We start from the raw sequence: 20,155 nt of genomic DNA, 5'->3' as shown, positions 1-20,155 counted from the left end.
TCCCAAGTGACCTTCATGTAATGACTGTAGTATAGTTTTTCTCATAGAAGACGGAATTATGATTTTATTGCTTTTGTAAAGACATTCCTTAATTATACTTAATTCCAATTCAATGTTTTTATAAATATTATTCATTATAGTTCTGTTGTTATTAATATCATTTATGACTTGTTTTAATTCCATATCTTTCAAAGTTTCATCACGAATTTGATCAAAGTTAATAGGTAAGTCCTCATATTCATTTATAATGGTTACATTTTCAATAGTTTCATCACGACATTCTTGTGGTAATCTCGAAAGGCAATCAGGAACAACATTATATTTACCGGCTTTATACTTTATATTAAAATCATATCCCCCTAATGTAATATTCCACTTCTGGAGTCTTAACGACATGGTGCTATTATCCTTAAGACCCTTGGTGAAGATGTGAACTAGAGGCTTATGGTCAGTAATAATTGTAAATTTTGTGCCGATTAAATATTCCTGAAATCTCTTTATAGCGAACATTATAGCGAGAGCCTCACGCTCAATATTGGTATAGTTCATTTCAGACTTTAATAAAGTTCTCGACGCGAAAGCTATAGGTTTTTCTTTACCATCTTTTTCAATATGAAATAGTACAGCTCCTAAACCACATTTTGATGCGTCAGTGGCTATCCCTATAGGTAATTCAGGGTTAAAATATGTCAAAGCAGGTGGAAGACTAATTAACTTCTTTAGATCATTAAAACTTTTAGAGTGTTCTAGGTTCCAAGCCCATTTTTCTTTGTTGACAATCTTATAAAGAGGATCGGCAATTTCCGCAAAATTGTTCAAAAATTTTCTATAGTAGCCAGCCATTCCCAGAAATGTTGATAATTCAGCAGCTGATTTTGGTTCTGGCATATTAATTATTGCTTCAATTTTGTTGTGATTAGCATGAATCCCCTTAGCGTCAATATCATGACCCAGGAACCTCACTTTGTTTTTAAAGAACACACTTTTATTAAAGTTAGGTATTAGCCCAAACGATGATATTCTATTAAACACTTTTTTTATGTTGTTTAGGTGGGCTTCATCGTTTTTTCCAGTTATAAGTAAATCATCAATATAAAATATAACGTCATCCATGTCACCGAAGATTTGATCCATAATCTGTTGAAAAATTGCAGATGAGGTCTTAAGCCCAAAAGGAAGTCTAGTAAATTGGTAATATCCCTTATGCGTAGATATGGTTAAAATGTTTCTGCAACTTTTATCAATTGGTATCTGTAAGAAAGCATTTTTAAAGTCAATCTTCGTAAATTTCTTTCCTTCCGAAAGTTTAGCAATTAGATCATTAATTCGTGGTAGAGGGTATCTAAAGTCTTCTAGAGCTGGGTTTACAGTATCCTTAAAATCAGCGCAAAGCCTAATGCTCCCATCATCTTTGTAGACAGCGGTAACAGGACTTGCCCATCGGACATCATTCACCGGCTCAATAATTTTATCATGTATCCATTTTTTGAGTTCATTACTAACAAGATCAATTTTTGAATAAGGGATACGTCTAGGCGGTATAATTTTAGGTTGGGCATCACTTCTTAAATGTAACTTGACACTTGCTTTGTTAATTGGCCCATTAGTCAATTTCGATTCACACTCTTTAATCAATTTTTTTATTTCATCTTCGTAATTAGTGTCAATATTTGCTATAAATTTATTTAAAATATTTTTGAAAGCATTGATCCACATACGTCCCAACAAGGCATTTTTACTTGATGCAACCACTACCGCTTGTAAATATTTGGAAATACCATCATAAGTCACTTTAACTTGAGTAGTTCCTATGATTTTGATTAAATTCCCGTCATAAGCAATGAGTTGTAGCTCGGATTTCTTAAGATCTCTAATACCAAGTTTTTTAGCCAGACCATGAGGTATAATAGTGTATTTGGATCCAGTGTCCACTTGCATACAAGTAACAATGTCGTTCACTTTTAAAGTAGTCATAAAAGCGTTATCTTTGTCATTAATCATATCGCCAGATAAATTGTTGACATTAAAATCATTATCATCTTTGTTCTTTGTAAAGTCGCCTTTTTCTTCAATAATTTCTTCAATATTCATGTTGTAATCATTATTGTATTGTATTTGCTTTCTATTATTTTCGTCGCCACTTCTATAATTATTTGAGTTGTTGTTATATTGTATTTGCTTTCTCTGATTATTATCATTACCTCTATAATTATTTGAGTTGTTGTTATATTGTATTTGCTTTCTCTGATTATTATCATTACCTCTATAATTATTTGAGTTGTTGTAATAAGATTGGTAATTGTTACGATTTCCGTCACCGTATTGGATTTGTTTTCTTTGATTATCATACCATGTATTATTTCTACCATAATTCGATTGATGATTATTATTATAGCGATAATTGTTATAGTTATAATTGTTATAATTATCGTGGTATCGCGAATTATTATTTCTAGAATTATTTCTAAAATTATTATCATTTCTACTGCAAAATTTTTTATCTTTATCGGACTTTTTATCATTATTTATATAACTTATATCATTATCCTCCGACTTAATATTACTAATTCTTGTTTAATTTCCATATTTAATTAATAAGACACATAAATAAGCAATTATAACATTTATTATTTTATTAATTCAAGTTTTGGTATAACTATTTATGTTTTAATGAATATACAAATTAATTCAATGAAATCACTATCGCTGTAAATATAGTGTTTCCCGTTTAATAATTCAAAGCAATTTATCATGTCTCTTAAATTCATAAATTCAAACAGTACATCCTCCGTACCGTTTATCCTAGAAAAGTTGACATCGCAATTATAAGTCTACATGGTGCTCCAGTTTTGGCAAATAGAAACTCGCCTCATGGAAATTTTTTTTGAAAAATAACAATTTTTTATCCCTTATGTAAATATGGTTAATAAAAAATAATTTATAAAATGGTACAAACAATTCTTATATAAGCATCGGATAAAAAATGGGTAAGTACCATTTCAAAATTATTTTCATCAATTATGTTCGCCTTCAAAGGTACTAAATTGTATCCCCAAATCAAAATTTCCATCTAGGCGAGTATTCTATTGCCAAAACTGGAGCACTATGTAGACTTATAATTGCGATGTCAACTTTTCTAGGATAAACGGTACGGAGGATGTACTGTTTGAATTTATGAATTTAAGAGACATGATAAATTGCTTTGAATTATTAAACGGGAAACACTATATTTACAGCGATAGTGATTTCATTGAATTAATTTGTATATTCATTAAAACATAAATAGTTATACCAAAACTTGAATTAATAAAATAATAAATGTTATAATTGCTTATTTATGTGTCTTATTAATTAAATATGGAAATTAAACAAGAATTTACACATAAGATCCCTAAGTTAGTGGGTCCTCTTACTGAAATTTATTTAGACAGAATATTAAATTACTTTTCGACCAGTACATTATCGGACTCTATTAAAATTAATACTTTGCTTAATAATTTATCAGGCGAAGTTTTTGACGACATTAAGGCAATTTGTTCTGATACCGATATTTTAGATCTTAAAATTGTGATTAAAAAGTTAACCTATCTTTTACCAGCGCTAAATTTAAATACTTTAATTAATAAATTTAATCTTCTTCAACAAAACTCATCAGAGAGTTTTATGCTGTGGTACATTAGAGTATCGAAACTTCATAAGAAATGTAATTTTTTGGACGATAGTAGATTAAAAGAGAAGTTACGGACATCTACTTTAAACGATAAAATTAAATACAAATTCTCCAAAAATTTTGACCTTACATTGAATCAGATGGTGGAATTAGGGGTGAAACTGGACTCTAGTAATATTAAGTCGGAGGATAATGATATAAGTTATATAAATAATGATAAAAAGTCCGATAAAGATAAAAAATTTTGCAGTAGAAATGATAATAATTTTAGAAATAATTTTAGAAATAATTATGATAATAGATATAGAAATGGGAATTACAATAGTAATTTTAGATACAATTATGGTAATAATAATTCGCGATACCACGATAATTATAACAATTATAACTATAACAATTATCGCTATAATAATAATAATCAATCGAATTATGGTAGAAATAATACATGGTATGATAATAATCAAAGAAAACAAATCCAATACGGTGACGGAAATCGTAACAATTACCAATCTTATTACAACAATTCAAATAATTATAGAGGTAATGATAATAATCAGAAAGCAAATACAATATAACAACAACTCAAATAATTATAGAGGTAATGATAATAATCAGAGAAAGCAAATACAATATAACAACAACTCAAATAATTATAGAGGTAATGATAATAATCAGAGAAAGCAAATACAATATAACAACAACTCAAATAATTATAGAAGTGGCGACGAAAATAATAGAAAGCAAATACAATACAATAATGATTACAACATGAATATTGAAGAAATTATTGAAGAAAAAGGCGACTTTACAAAGAACAAAGATGATAATGATTTTAATGTCAACAATTTATCTGGCGATATGATTAATGACAAAGATAACGCTTTTATGACTACTTTAAAAGTGAACGACATTGTTACTTGTATGCAAGTGGACACTGGATCCAAATACACTATTATACCTCATGGTCTGGCTAAAAAACTTGGTATTAGAGATCTTAAGAAATCCGAGCTACAACTCATTGCTTATGACGGGAATTTAATCAAAATCATAGGAACTACTCAAGTTAAAGTGACTTATGATGGTATTTCCAAATATTTACAAGCGGTAGTGGTTGCATCAAGTAAAAATGCCTTGTTGGGACGTATGTGGATCAATGCTTTCAAAAATATTTTAAATAAATTTATAGCAAATATTGACACTAATTACGAAGATGAAATAAAAAAATTGATTAAAGAGTGTGAATCGAAATTGACTAATGGGCCAATTAACAAAGCAAGTGTCAAGTTACATTTAAGAAGTGATGCCCAACCTAAAATTATACCGCCTAGACGTATCCCTTATTCAAAAATTGATCTTGTTAGTAATGAACTCAAAAAATGGATACATGATAAAATTATTGAGCCGGTGAATGATGTCCGATGGGCAAGTCCTGTTACCGCTGTCTACAAAGATGATGGGAGCATTAGACTTTGCGCTGATTTTAAGGATACTGTAAACCCAGCTCTAGAAGACTTTAGATACCCTCTACCACGAATTAATGATCTAATTGCTAAACTTTCGGAAGGAAAGAAATTTACGAAGATTGACTTTAAAAATGCTTTCTTACAGATACCAATTGATAAAAGTTGCAGAAACATTTTAACCATATCTACGCATAAGGGATATTACCAATTTACTAGACTTCCTTTTGGGCTTAAGACCTCATCTGCAATTTTTCAACAGATTATGGATCAAATCTTCGGTGACATGGATGACGTTATATTTTATATTGATGATTTACTTATAACTGGAAAAAACGATGAAGCCCACCTAAACAACATAAAAAAAGTGTTTAATAGAATATCATCGTTTGGGCTAATACCTAACTTTAATAAAAGTGTGTTCTTTAAAAACAAAGTGAGGTTCCTGGGTCATGATATTGACGCTAAGGGGATTCATGCTAATCACAACAAAATTGAAGCAATAATTAATATGCCAGAACCAAAATCAGCTGCTGAATTATCAACATTTCTGGGAATGGCTGGCTACTATAGAAAATTTTTGAACAATTTTGCGGAAATTGCCGATCCTCTTTATAAGATTGTCAACAAAGAAAAATGGGCTTGGAACCTAGAACACTCTAAAAGTTTTAATGATCTAAAGAAGTTAATTAGTCTTCCACCTGCTTTGACATATTTTAACCCTGAATTACCTATAGGGATAGCCACTGACGCATCAAAATGTGGTTTAGGAGCTGTACTATTTCATATTGAAAAAGATGGTAAAGAAAAACCTATAGCTTTCGCGTCGAGAACTTTATTAAAGTCTGAAATGAACTATACCAATATTGAGCGTGAGGCTCTCGCTATAATGTTCGCTATAAAGAGATTTCAGGAATATTTAATCGGCACAAAATTTACAATTATTACTGACCATAAGCCTCTAGTTCACATCTTCACCAAGGGTCTTAAGGATAATAGCACCATGTCGTTAAGACTCCAGAAGTGGAATATTACATTAGGGGGATATGATTTTAATATAAAGTATAAAGCCGGTAAATATAATGTTGTTCCTGATTGCCTTTCGAGATTACCACAAGAATGTCGTGATGAAACTATTGAAAATGTAACCATTATAAATGAATATGAGGACTTACCTATTAACTTTGATCAAATTCGTGATGAAACTTTGAAAGATATGGAATTAAAACAAGTCATAAATGATATTAATAACAACAGAACTATAATGAATAATATTTATAAAAACATTGAATTGGAATTAAGTATAATTAAGGAATGTCTTTACAAAAGCAATAAAATCATAATTCCGTCTTCTATGAGAAAAACTATACTACAGTCATTACATGAAGGTCACTTGGGAGCAGGAAAAATCAAATCCTTAGCCAAAGATTACATGTGGTGGCCTGGCATAAATAATGATATCGTTATGGAAGTGAAAAGTTGTGACGATTGTAATATATATCATGATAATCCTATAAAGATACAAAAACCATGGGTTTCGGCAACCAAACCGTTTGAAAGGATACATATAGATTATGCGGGTCCGTTTTTCACAAAAAATTGGTTGATAATAGTCGATGCCTACAGCAAATTTCCAATTATTATTCCTGTTAAAAATATTACGACTGATGTTACTTTAAAAGAAATCTTTAAAACTATTTCGCTATATGGAATACCTGAAACTATAGTTACTGATAACGGCACTAACTTTACGAGTAACGATTTTGAAAAATTTTGCAACAACTTTGGTATTAAACATGTGCTTACATCTGCTTATCACCAGAAATCCAATGGCCAGGTTGAACGCATGGTTAGAACGTTCAAAACACATATGAAAAGGAATATTAAAATAGACCCAGATATCGCACTTAGCAAATTTTTATTTAATTACAGAAATACGCGTAATGATACTACAGGAGTTACACCATCACAGAGAATGTTTAATCGAGATATTAGAATTAAATGGGACTTATTAAAACCGATGGAGGAGAAGGAGAATAAAATAAACGTTACTTTACCACGAAATAGAACTTTTAACGTAGGAGATTTTGTTTGGTATAAAATACAAGGTGATGATAAATGGTGCAAAGGTATGATCACACATAAAGAAAGTGATATGATGTTCCAAATTAAGACTGAGAAAGGTATTTTGAGGAGACATTTAGATCAAATAAGAATTAGAAACTGTTTTAACACAATTATTAACTATGACTCTAAGGATTCTTTTAAGGAGGGAAGTATGGACAAAAATATAAAAATTACTGATAATAACGATATAACACCTATCTTTAGACCTGTGCGAATAAAAAAAAACCTGCTTATTTAAAAGACTATGTAACTTAAAATATAAAATAAATATTAAATTGTATAAAGTAAATTAAATGTTAAAACGCTTATATTAAAACGCAAGAAATTAAAACGCAAGAAATTAAAACGCTAAAAATATAACAATCTTATTGATTTATCATTCTTCATTTATTCTTATGATAAACTATTATTTCTTATTCGCAACTTATTTATGATAATAACAATTTCGGAAAAATGATAATAACAATTGAGCACTATCAAACAAGCTATGATTAATGGAGACAATTTACGATATGGATATCAAGCTTGTGATTAAACAAACCAACGTGCAAAATCGAATTGATCAAACCAACGATTGGGACAAGCCAACGTTATGATGATTTGTGATACAACTTGATTACCAAAACGATAAACCACTTGGACAACAAACTCTCTATGACTTCTCCGATGAAATTATCAGAAGAGGGAGAATGTTGCATTATTCTAATTTTATTATTTATTACAATATAAATTTTATTTTTTGTTATAATCTAATTTTATTTTATAAACGGCGTAACCTTACTTTTTTTATATTATTTTACTTTTTTGTATTTCGTTTATATTCTAATTTGGACTTATAAAAAATGTATATAATAGAAGTGTGAAATGGAAAAAATAGTATTAATAGTATTAATAAAGTTAAATATAATAAAACACCTTTTTACCTTTGTGCACACATTCATATCGTCACCATCCTTATTCTTTTCAGTGCCCTGGCTCTGGGTGGTGGACTAGAAAAAGATGACTACCTAATCTACTGAGATGACTATCTAACCTATGGAGACTGCTTAACCTATGGAGATGACTACCTATTGATATGACTATCTTATCTATTGTGACTGCCTAATCTATTGATATGACTAATGCATAATCTATGGAGATGACCAAGAATCAAACCTTAGCACGTTCTTTCATGCAAAAAGCTTCTTTCTTTATGGTGTCCTGGCTCTGGATGTTGGACTGGAATATGATAACCAGCACCTAACCTAATGTGACAACCTAGAAAGAACTGATATGGAAGTTGAACGATAGGTTATGAATTCTATTTTGTGAGACCAATGATGATTACTTATTATTCTAATCCACGTAAGAAGAAAAGATATTATAAATTAAGATTTTATGCCAGGATTAAGGCATGTTATAAATTTTTAAAATCACTAAAATGTAAAATCATAATGGATATATTTGAACACACAAAAAGCCTTTAAAAAATTATTTATAATTTCTTAGTGAAATATTGATACTAAAATGTAAAATCATAATGGATATAGACCACACAAAAAGCCTTTAAATAATTATTTACTTAAATTCTTAGTGAAATATTATTTTTTGATTTCTTGAATGATGACCAATTGTTGTAAATTAACAACTAATCCTAAAGATGAATTCTTAGATATAATTAAATATAAACCATTAAAAATCCTAAACAAGAAGATAAAACTTTAATTTTAAATATATTAAAATGTAATTAAAACATATGAATTAAAAGGGATTGATTTAAATAACCATAAGTAATGCTTAATATGATAAAAATGTTTTTGAAATAAAGCTTTTGAAGATTAGATAAATATTTAAATGATGTGATGAGATCATTTTCTAAAAATTAGAATTTTTATTAAAAATAACACTTTTTGAATTAAAACTAGGGTGTGAAATTTAAATTTTTTATTTAAAGAGAGGGAAATGTGAATAATATTTTATTTGCATATTTTAACCTCGGAGATTGAAAATAAATAAAAATAAATTAAATACTAAAACGCAAATTAATTAAACACTAAAACGCGAAAAAATAAAAGTCATTAAAACGCGAAAAATTAAAACGCTAAAAATATAACAATCTTATTGATTTATCATTCTTCACTTATTTTTATATTTTTATGAACTATTATTTTTTATTATTCGCAACTTATTGATGATAATAACAATTTTGAAAAATGATAATAATAACAACGTCACGATTTGTAAAACATTCGATATGGATATCAAGCTCACGATTTAAACAAAAACGAACAAACAACGATTTGGACAAGCCAACGATTAGTGACTTATGCAACATTGACAACCAAAACGAAAAACCACTTGAACAACAAACTCTCTATGACTTCTTAGATGAAATTATAGGCTTGTAGAAGAGTGAGAATGTTACATTATAGGAATTTATAAATTAAAATATTGGTTATTGAATAGTATTTTATTTTTATATTGCATACATTCATTATATTTTTATTTGGTTAGGAATTCAAATTCAACTTGTATTACTATTTATGAATTCAAATTTATCTTTTCAATTCAACTTTTTAATTTTGTAATTCAACTTATATTACTTATTATTTTTCGTAACCTTACTTTTTGTTTTTATATATATTCTAATTTATATTTTAGAAAATGTATATATACCTTAAGAAAAGAAAAAGAAGTTAGTTAATAAAATATATTTTTACTGACTCGCACCTCGCGCCAAATCGTTAGTTGCATGGCACCATGTAGAGTAACATGAATGTGTGCACAAAGGTAAAAAGGTGTTTTATTATATTTAACTTTATTAATACTATTAATACTATTTTTTCCATTTCACACTTCTATTATATACATTTTTTATAAGTCCAAATTAGAATATAAACGAAATACAAAAAAGTAAAATAATATAAAAAAAGTAAGGTTACGCCGTTTATAAAATAAAATTAGATTATAACAAAAAATAAAATTTATATTGTAATAAATAATAAAATTAGAATAATGCAACATTATCTATTATTTTTTTTAGGTATTATGAAAAGTTATTATATGTGAATTTTATATTTGCTGAAAAATGATCTGTAAAATTCAGAATAGTTATATTTTTAAACCAAGACAGTAGAAAAGAATTTATATACCCGGGCCGAAATTATTTTTTCTAAAGATATCCGGGTCAAATTATTTTTTATAATCCTGGCCGGGGCACAAATGGTACCTCCTCAAAATTTAACTTTGAAAAAAGTAACCTATAAACTAAGGCCAATATATTTAGCATGGTTGCCACGTCGGGGTGATTATGCCCACTGGTTTTCTCTAAATCTTCCAAGGCTTGTTTGCATAATGGGATCGCTACTTCGTACCTAAAAGGAATTTAGATAAAAAAAATAATTATATTAAGAATTTGTGTTTTATATATATATTAAACTTAAAAATAGGTCGTTAATTGTCACGACATAATAATTTTTCTCGAATCAAATGTGTAACTCATACTCTAAAAAAGAAGAGATTTTTTTAATCCCGTAAAAATCCTCAAAATTCTATAATGATCGTCGCAAAAAATAGCCTTAACTAAAATATCATGTTATGAGTGCTATTATGATACCATCTTTCGATATCAAAACATATAACATAGTGTTGTTAAACGGCTAGATTTGAGCCGATTTTTAAAAACGACTAACTCAATATTTTAGCCAGAAAAATATTGTCTAAGCCTCGAGATTTGGGTTAATAGATGTTCAAACCTTTATGCCACCTATGAGCAAAATTCTTAAGGGTTGCATAATATTCTTCTGGATAAAATATGTTAGCCATTTTTAAAAATCGGCTCAAAATGAGCCGTTTAACAACACTACATATACAGGAACAAAGCAACAGATACCAAACGCGGTATCGGGCAAAATAACAGAAATTTAAATCAATACCAAGCAAAAAAACCCAAAACCAATTAAAACAACCGATAATAAAATATATACTAAACAAAATAACCGATATCAAATTATAACCAATACCAAAATCGATACCGGATAACAAAACTCGATACCGGTCTAAATGGCCTATATTCGACGAAACCACCGATATCGATTTAAAAAGGAGAAGATAAATTCGTCATTATTATAGAATAAATTTTTTTATTATAAATATAGCCTAGTTATTTTCTTTTAAAAAATTTATGATGGTTAATAATCATTCGGTCAAATAGACAGAATGAAAGAAACTCTTCCAAACCTATAAAAAAAAATTTTTTTTAAAACCTTCTCTGGGCCGCGTACTGGATGACTAAATTATGCAGGGTCCTGAGTCTGGCTGGTATTTCGTAGCCGCTGCTGTTCAGCATGGAGTTGGAACCGGCGCTTTTGTGCTGACGGCCAGAGTTAGAAGAGTTTAGATGGTTTTTGATGGAGGTGTTATCGTTTGGGTCCGATGTTTCCACGTCGTCAAAACCGAGATCTAAAAGGGTGGAGTCGGTGTTGATATTGCTGTTTAGTCGGTGGTCCCCTCCGCTTTCCTAAAAAAAACGCAGGATGTAAGCGGTTAACAAAGATTAAGGCACATGTAGTGTAAAAAAGAATTGGGAGGGGGTAAGCACTTCTAGACTCCCCTCGCCCCACTTAAATAAAAGTAAGAAAATTCAAATTAGAAAAATCTATAGCCTTTCATCCTCTCATTGTGAGAGTGTTTTCGCCCCCCCCCCTTTTAATTTTAACAATCTTATGTTTCACATTCCCTCCTCAGTAGTAGAAGTAATTGGGGGATCCAAGCTGTAATGAGATTTATATATTACATCTTTTAAACCTGCCTGCATCATAATGAAGGCTTTAAATAATATCTAATGAAGGGCCAACTTTCCTATCAGAAATAAAAAAGAATCACCATAAGCTGAATAATTACTTAAATTAATATCCTCAAAAATGATGTTGTATGTAAATAATACAATTAGTATTATCGACCATATATTCAAATTTTTATCTAAAAAAATCTTGACCATTGGCCCCAAGGGGAAATTCCTGGCCATAAGATTGATTTCATATCTCATTTTTTTTTTGTCAAGATAGATTTCCAAAAGTTTAGCAAATCATCTGTAAGAAACATATGTTCTTTTTCTTTTTATATACTCTTCCATTTTTTTATTCGTCTAATATGCGGATCCCCTCATCCATAGTTAGCGCGAATTAGCAGCGAATTATACAAAATACGCTGTTATCTGATTCTCAAAATTAAACGCGTTTTCTCACCCCGTAACTCGCGGTTAAGTTGGAGTCGTCGTCGTATTTTTTGATGTCGGCCATGTACTCCAGATGCTTGTTCTGTTCTTCCAAGGAGGCCACGTTCTGTTCACTGCTTATGAGTTTCTGTTGGGTGTTGGCTAATTCGTCCCGTAACCAGGAATTTTCTTGGCATAGTCGGCGGACTTGGGTCTTGAGCTTTTGCTTCTCGGATTCGTTGCTTTGCCAATGGTTGGAAAGGGTCATCATAATCTAATATTTTTTAAAAAAATTAATAGATAAAGATTTTGAGCTGAGCTAGTAAGAATAGTTGGGTAATTAATTGCTCTATTTTTAAGCGGAAACTATCACATTAGTCTATTCTTTTTTTTTTTGAAAATATTGTTCAACTTTGAATAAAACAGAAATAAGAGTAACTGGCACCCTTCAATACTTAGCGGAATATTCTTTGGCGCGCGTTTTTTTTTAAGATTAAGCCGAATTGGGCGATCATTAGCCATTATCCAACTATAGTAATAAAATTTTTTTTAAAAAAATGTTTGCCACTCTAACTGAAATCGTCCAAAATAAAAACAATTTTCAAATCCAAAAAAAAAATCAGCTGATCTTGCAAAATATTACTTTAAAAAAAAATTGACAAATCGAAACAATTTGTTTTACTAAATGATGTTTTTAATACCTTAGAAAAGATTCCCAGCACTATACTCCTATTATAATTCTTACTCTAAACAAATTCGTTTATTTTTTGAATTCCAATATATTCCGAAGCGACGAAATTAAAATTTTTTATAAGTAAAATCACTAGAAAAAAATTATTTAGGCGTATTTTATTTTTTGAAAAATTCGACTCGAAAAATTAAAATCATATTTTATTCATTTTAATACCCAGGGAGAAAAAAAAAGGAAATATTAGTGCTCTGGTTATTTTGATCGATTGCTTTGACTTTTTAATTATATTATTTTAATATATTTTTAACTTACAAAATAGAAATTATAAATATATGCCTGTTTTGCTCATTTAGCCCCCAAAATATTTCGAATTCAACCGCGCAAAATGTTTACAATTCCTAACTCGCCCGTAGTAATATCGGACGTCGGTGAGCTAAAACCTACCCGTATTTACAAACCCTATATGAAAAAAAAAATCCCTATCTAAAAATAACGAAAATTCTGTTTTCCTTTCAAGTGCTAAAAAAAGGTATTTTGTACTTTATTTCTTTTAAAGAATATTTTTTTGTAATTTTGTATTTTATGGGCATAGAGTAGATATCGGCATTTTGCTCGTAAATCTTATTTTTTTTAAGAGCTTTTAATTCGAAATTTAAGTTTTGTGTCTGACGAGATAAATAGTTTCGATTATATTTATGTAGATAATTGTTAGCAATGTCTAGAGCCTTTATAAAAAAAAATATAATTGGATTGGAGTCAATGAGCTAATTAAGATATTTAAATTACACCTCGAGGGGATTTATGTCGAATAATTATTTCCTCGAAAGCCGAAATAAAATGAATATCGACAACTAAATTTAACCGAGGCGAACGCGTGGGACAGGATTCGTTCAAAATTTACTTCCGTTTCCGTTGCGAAATCAAGAAAAATGGAATTTAAAGCTAGAAAAAAAATATCCAGCGATATTTAATAACGAACAAACCAATAAGTCTAAAAATCAATACATAATAACATCATTTTATTTTTTAAAAAAAAATTTTCTTAAAATCATTACAACCAGAAGTTGATGGAATTTTCCTAAACGTAATGTATTATTTATTTATTTTTTTAAATTGTTATATAAAAAAAAAAATCGATATTGCATTTAATACGATAATGGAATTTTTAGCAATGGCTAACATGGGAAATAAAATAGACTAGGAAAATATATTTTTCTTGTCATTCCTTCTACCAATCTATATAACCCGTCCCCCAGCTTGATAAAAAATAATATTATGTAATATAGAGGTTTGCAAATATAGGTTCAGACCCTTCTGCCATCTATGAAAAAAATATCCAGGCTTATACAATATTATTTTGGCTAATCGGGATTTTAACAACTCTACATCTACCCACTAGTGGAATAGTGTCATTCGAACAAACAAAAATTCTTAAATATCTCTATTTCCTAGCTTTTTTTTAGAATTTTATAAAAAATGTTTATTTATTCAAATCTTTTTTTTATTTATTTTCAAACCTGAGCTTCGTTCAATCCCAAATCGATCATCTCGATCAACTTGGAAACTATGTTCGCCTTTTCCTCCACCATTTCCATTTCCGGTTGATCTTTTTTGGTGGATTTGAGAGTATAATTCACGCTGTTGAGTATCCTTCAAAATAATGATGGGAAAAAAAACCATCAAAATTCTTCTCGTATTTTAAAAAAATAATCGATTAGGAAGGGAAATGTTTTGAACTTTAAAGGAAAAGGTTATTCAGAATAAATATCTTAATAAAGAGAAATAGTGAGCTTGATCCACAAATTATATTTAAATTTTTAAACGATCCGATAATTTCGGATAGTTATCCAAAACCGATCCTATAAGCGGCATAAGTCGCCAGATCAATTTTGTGCGAATATCGGATAAGAGGAATTAGAAATGTGAATTTCGCGAATGAAATAAAAAATATATATAAATGATCGCTTACGTATTGTGTTCGCTTTTAAGGGCCTCGAGTCCCTGGACCACCAGCTTAGTGCTAGCTACGATCTCATCCTGAGATGGGGTTGAATTCATTTTAGCCAGCTCTTCTATCTTCTTACTACTTTGAAAAATGTGACATCAAGAAAGAAAGAGTATAATATAATACTTAAAAACAATTAAAATTAGAGGTCGGGGGCCTCGGCGGAGTCAAATGATTATCAGGCCGGACAACTTGTGCCATATATTAAAAGCCGGGCCGGAAACACCGATCAAAAATTATCAGTGGTCGGTTTGGTCCGTCCTGGAAATTCGTTCTAATTAAATAGTAATACTAATAATACGATTTTTACCTTCTAGGAATATATTTCATATTCGATTACGAATATATATAGGAAAGAATGATATAACTTAACAGAAAAATATCAATTTTTAAATGAGATAAAGTTCAAAATTTGTGATATTAAATATTTGAATGATAAAATAAAAAAAAATTTTTTTAAAAAAAAACAAAATGACAATGAGTCGAAAATATTTGAAAGAACCAAGTTATTTGGCGTAGGGATAAAAAAAATGTTTTATAATATAAATAAAAATATTATTGATGCATACTATCGTAATATAGCCTTTCGACATATTTATCCACAAAGTATATATGGATCGATAAAAAAATTAAAATAATATTTGGCTCTAAAATAAAGGCAGAAAAGTATTTAACAATTAGTAAAAACTATGGCATCAGTAACATTGTTTAGAGGGAGAATGAGCTTTAAAAATTTTAAAATCTCCTAAAAAATTGTTAATTTTTAGATTAAAATTATTCTTATTTTGCTAAATTTTTAATTAAACTTCCATTTTTTTTGCTAATTTTAGAGATTTATCTTTTAGTCCGAAACACGACGCGACTATAGAGTAATAGGAGAGAGGGAGTTAGGGGGCGTAGAATTTCGGGTAATTTAACTCATAAAGAGGGTGGTGTTATTTTTTAAAAAAATAGGTTTTTTAGGCATGGATGGATAAGAGGTTAAGATAAACGAGCTCCCAAGATAATAGCGAATTAGTTTTTAAAAAACTAAATTTATCAAAAACTTAAATATATTCTTGGATGAACTGGATTCGCCATATTATGATTATAAAATTTTAAGAATTATACGCGTAAAGATGAAAAGATTAAATTTTAGTTTTAAAAATAAAATATAATATATTAACATTTTATTCGGGTTTTCGCCCGAATTTCCTAGATCTCGTCCAACCCAAATAGTGTTGTTAAACGGATCGATTTGAGTCGATTTTTAAAAACGGCTAACTAAAAATTTTAGCCAGAAAAATATTGCCCAAGCCTCGAGATCTCGTTAATAGGTGTTTAAAATGGGAAAAACCTTAAGACCCACATAATATTTTTCTGGATAAAGTATTGAGTTAGCCGTTCTTAAAAATCGGCTCAAAACGAGCCATTTAACAACACTAGTCGAAAGATCAAAAATTAGACACGACCATACAGATTATCACGTAATCTTTAAATTCGTTTATTTCTACCAATGAATCCTTAGGTTCCCATAGGTTATCATTTTTTTTTTAATTTTAGGCAAAAATAATAATTGGTAAATTAACGAGGGTAGCGAAAAATAGATAAAAATATATTTTACATTTTTTGTGATCGAACCCAGGTAAAAACAACAAAATTATAAGAGTTTTGGTGGACCGAAAACCTAAGAGCGCAAAAAATTTAGTATGTATAGGCATTTACGTATTAAAAATGGGTTTTGATGTGCCGGTAAATGGCGTAAGATGTGCTCCATGTTGTGAAAACTTTTGAAAATGTTATGAAGGAATTCTTTGGCGGTATTTTAGCTAACGGGAACCATAATAGAGTTAAACTATCGGGAGCGATAATTTGGTGCTTGTTGTTTAGAAAGCATAATTCAGTTTTATTTATTTTAAACTTAAGGCCGGTAGCTTGGGAATTGGTTTCCAAATATTTTAAAGCGCTAAGTTAACTGAAAGGTCAGAGATGGTTCGATGATTAAAATACTACTGATTAATTTATAAGTTGAAACTTGTTTGATTTCGAAAATGAGATGATGGATTTTATAAAGCAAAAATAGAAAAAGTCTTTTTGGATACCCTCGCTGTATGCCTTCTTGGGACAGAATCTGAAAAAGGTTCGTATGTTAAAAGCATTTGAAATCCATATGAGGATTCAATAAATTTAAAGGAGTAGGGAAAAGTATCCTTGTTTACAAGAAAGAGATGATAAAATTTTACTAAAGAGTTTATTTTTTTTTATAAATAGATAATAATGTAAATAAATATGAAATTCGAAGAAATTCGTAAAAGCGAAATATCTGTAGTTTTCTGGTTTAAAAGTTGTAAAGTAAATATAAAAACCCGTGGTACAAGATGTAAAAAAAATTATTTATTATTTAATAAAAGATCTTTAATAGGGCTACAAAATGATATATAATTTGTATTTTAGCATCATTATTTTTTAATTATTATAAAAAAAATTTCAAGTCTTATTATTAAAATAACATTGTTTATAAAAATAGTATTTTATATTCGATAAAATTTTTAAAGTGTATCTTGTTACTTATATTGCGATGTATTTTTATTTGAAAATTTTCCTAACCCTGTATAAAATATATTTTGAGAAATGTTAAGTCGCCATTCATTTAACTCTTTTCAAAGAGTAATATTGATAGTTTTAAAATTCAATAAATTAAAATCCATTAGATGGCGTAATAAATAGCTAAAAATATAGTCATAAATAACGTTTTAAAGACATTGTAAACAAAAGGTTTTTTTACATTTTTTATGGTCATAGCAAGAAGAGGTCTTAAAAAATTTAAAATTATAATATTTTTGGTGGACCGATAACAGTTACCCTCGACATTTTTCGAAGATCTTTATCCATGTGTAGAAATCCATTTCTGGAAAAAATGAATTAGTAATCAATGGAACGGATTACGAAAAATAAAAGGAGAAATGGTAAAAAGATAAACAGTTTGCCTAGAATTTTATCTGCCTATTCCAGGTTAAAACCTACCGGAAGTGACGCAGCAATGGCCAGATTTAGATCTTTTATTTTTCTTTAGAATATAAAGTCTAAAAAACAATATTATATATTATTTTATCTCTAAATGGGCCGGAAGAGATTCCTTACTCAAAAATAAATAAAAAGTTTAAAAGATTTTTAAAGTTGAGATTCTATTTTGGAAAATTTTTTTTTATAATAAATAAATATATTGTGAATGAAATCACAAATTTTTTGATCTTCTTTAAGAATTTTTTTTTTTTACAATTTTGTTGACTTTCAAAGATTTTTACTCAAAAATTTTTTTAAATTCTCATTTGAAGATTTTTGTTAAACTCTGGTTTAGAAGCAATACCCCAAAAAATCATATTTAATTAGTGGACTAACTAGTTAGTCTTCTACCTGACAAATCTGGTTTCACTCACCTCATTTCGCCTATAGGAAGTGAGATAGCAAAGGCCAGATAAGCGCAGGATTTTTTAAAATAAATCCATTTCATCTATATAAAGTTCTAAATGCTCTCTTTCCCTCGCAATCTTTAATTCTTGGCTATCTGGTGGGTGTAAAACTGGTTATTAGGTATCAGTTTAGCCCCCCCCCCCGTCACCCAACATTTTTGCAGTCTCAGTGCAATATCATTAAAAAAAACTTTCACTAATCGAACTGCATGTCCATACATTTGGAAAAATATCTTTTTAAAAACAAGATAAAAGGAATTCTTGCACCTCAAGATCCCCAATTATAGCAAATATTGTTTTTGAGGGGCAGATATTTTTGCTTAGGCTGAGCCTACATCTCAATTTTTTCATGGACAGGAGGCGATTTCAAAATTTAGGCGCATACAAAGGTTCTGCGTAGTAGATTTAGAATTTCAGTTGCGACGGACAGACTCCCTCCTCCCTCTTACGCTAAAGCATAAATAACTACCAGGTTACATAGTAAGATGGATTTATATAAATAACATAAATTTTGAAATTATTCATTTTTTTTAAAGAATGGGGTTAAATGTTATTCGAAAACGATAAAAAAAAATTAAATAACTCTTATTTAATTGGAATGTTTAATTTCACAATACCGTTTCATTCCACCGGGTAAAAAAAAAATAGTAAATAGGCACGGAATTATATATAAAAAAAATGAAAATATTTTTAATAAGGGAAAGAAAGATTTTAGCACATCGATAATAATATATATTTTTTTAAAATAAAATAAATTCCACAAATCACACAATGTGTGCACAGGGTGATTTGCTTTTCTTCATATATATTTTTTTTTAAATTTAAACTTAAGTAAAATATATATATGTATATGTATGTCGTCGTAAATATTTTAATTGTATTATTATAATATCGATTATAATTCAATTAGGTACAAATAAATAAATAAAAAATATACAAAAGGTGGTGCTCTTTTTTAAAATATTAGGATAAATCTACAAACTTGATTAAAATAAAATCTTTTCCCAGAAAAAGTCTTTGAAAATCAGGAAATTGAATATTTTGATGCAAAAATCTCACCGCTTATAATAACAGGGCTTTTTAAGGAAAGGCAAATTTAATAGGGTGTCAATCAGTTTTCGATAATATATTTGATAAAGGCTTAGATCATCATTATATATATAAAAAAAATTGTTTTTAGAGTGGCAGGTGTGGATCTCAGATATTAGATATATTGACTGAATAGTTCGATCCCAGCTCGGAAGTTTTTTCCACTCAAATCCGCCTCCTTGAAAAGTAGGATGTACTAAGGTAAGAGCGATTCTGTTTAGCCGAGCGTTGTTTAGTAAACTTGCTATACGTTGACAGGCCTCATTATTATTACCTTTACCCAGATTTAAAAAGCAGCGTTTGAAATCTAACCTTAAAAAAAAGAGTTTTTCCCCCTTAAATTCTTGGATATAGAAGCCAGAAACAAGCTGTAAATCCTAAAGTTCCCGTTGGGCATAAGAATAACTCAGAATGGTACGCGGGAAAAGGTTAATGCTTTCTCTTTGAATACTTTGAAGAAGTTCGATATT

The 20,155-nt window shown here is 29.1% G+C and overlaps 1 protein-coding gene across 3 annotated transcripts in view; it reads right to left on the bottom strand.

The window, feature by feature from the left end:
- LOC135928346 (kinesin light chain-like) overlaps positions 1-20,155 on the bottom strand; it is a 33,485-nt gene that overhangs the window by 10,265 nt on the left and 3,065 nt on the right. For 2 of the 3 annotated variants that reach the window (XM_065464790.1, XM_065464788.1), the window contains exons 1-6: positions 15,458-15,613; positions 15,112-15,225; positions 14,660-14,792; positions 12,483-12,725; positions 11,502-11,755; positions 10,497-10,610 (exon numbers count right to left, since the gene is read on the bottom strand). In XM_065464790.1, coding sequence (XP_065320862.1) covers positions 10,497-10,610; positions 11,502-11,755; positions 12,483-12,725; positions 14,660-14,792; positions 15,112-15,225; positions 15,458-15,477 — 878 coding nt within the window. In that variant the 5' untranslated portion in view covers positions 15,478-15,613. Of the gene's footprint in view, positions 1-10,496; positions 10,611-11,501; positions 11,756-12,482; positions 12,726-14,659; positions 14,793-15,111; positions 15,226-15,457; positions 15,614-20,155 lie in introns of those variants that run through there. The other variant, XM_065464789.1, reaches the window with a different exon arrangement.

This window comes from Gordionus sp. m RMFG-2023, chromosome 4 (genome assembly GCF_954871325.1).
Source record: "Gordionus sp. m RMFG-2023 chromosome 4, tfGorSpeb1-WG-v2, whole genome shotgun sequence".
NCBI classification, from domain to species: domain Eukaryota; kingdom Metazoa; phylum Nematomorpha; class Gordioida; order Chordodea; family Parachordodidae; genus Gordionus; species Gordionus sp. m RMFG-2023.
This window is presented reverse-complemented; position numbering and strand designations above follow the sequence as displayed.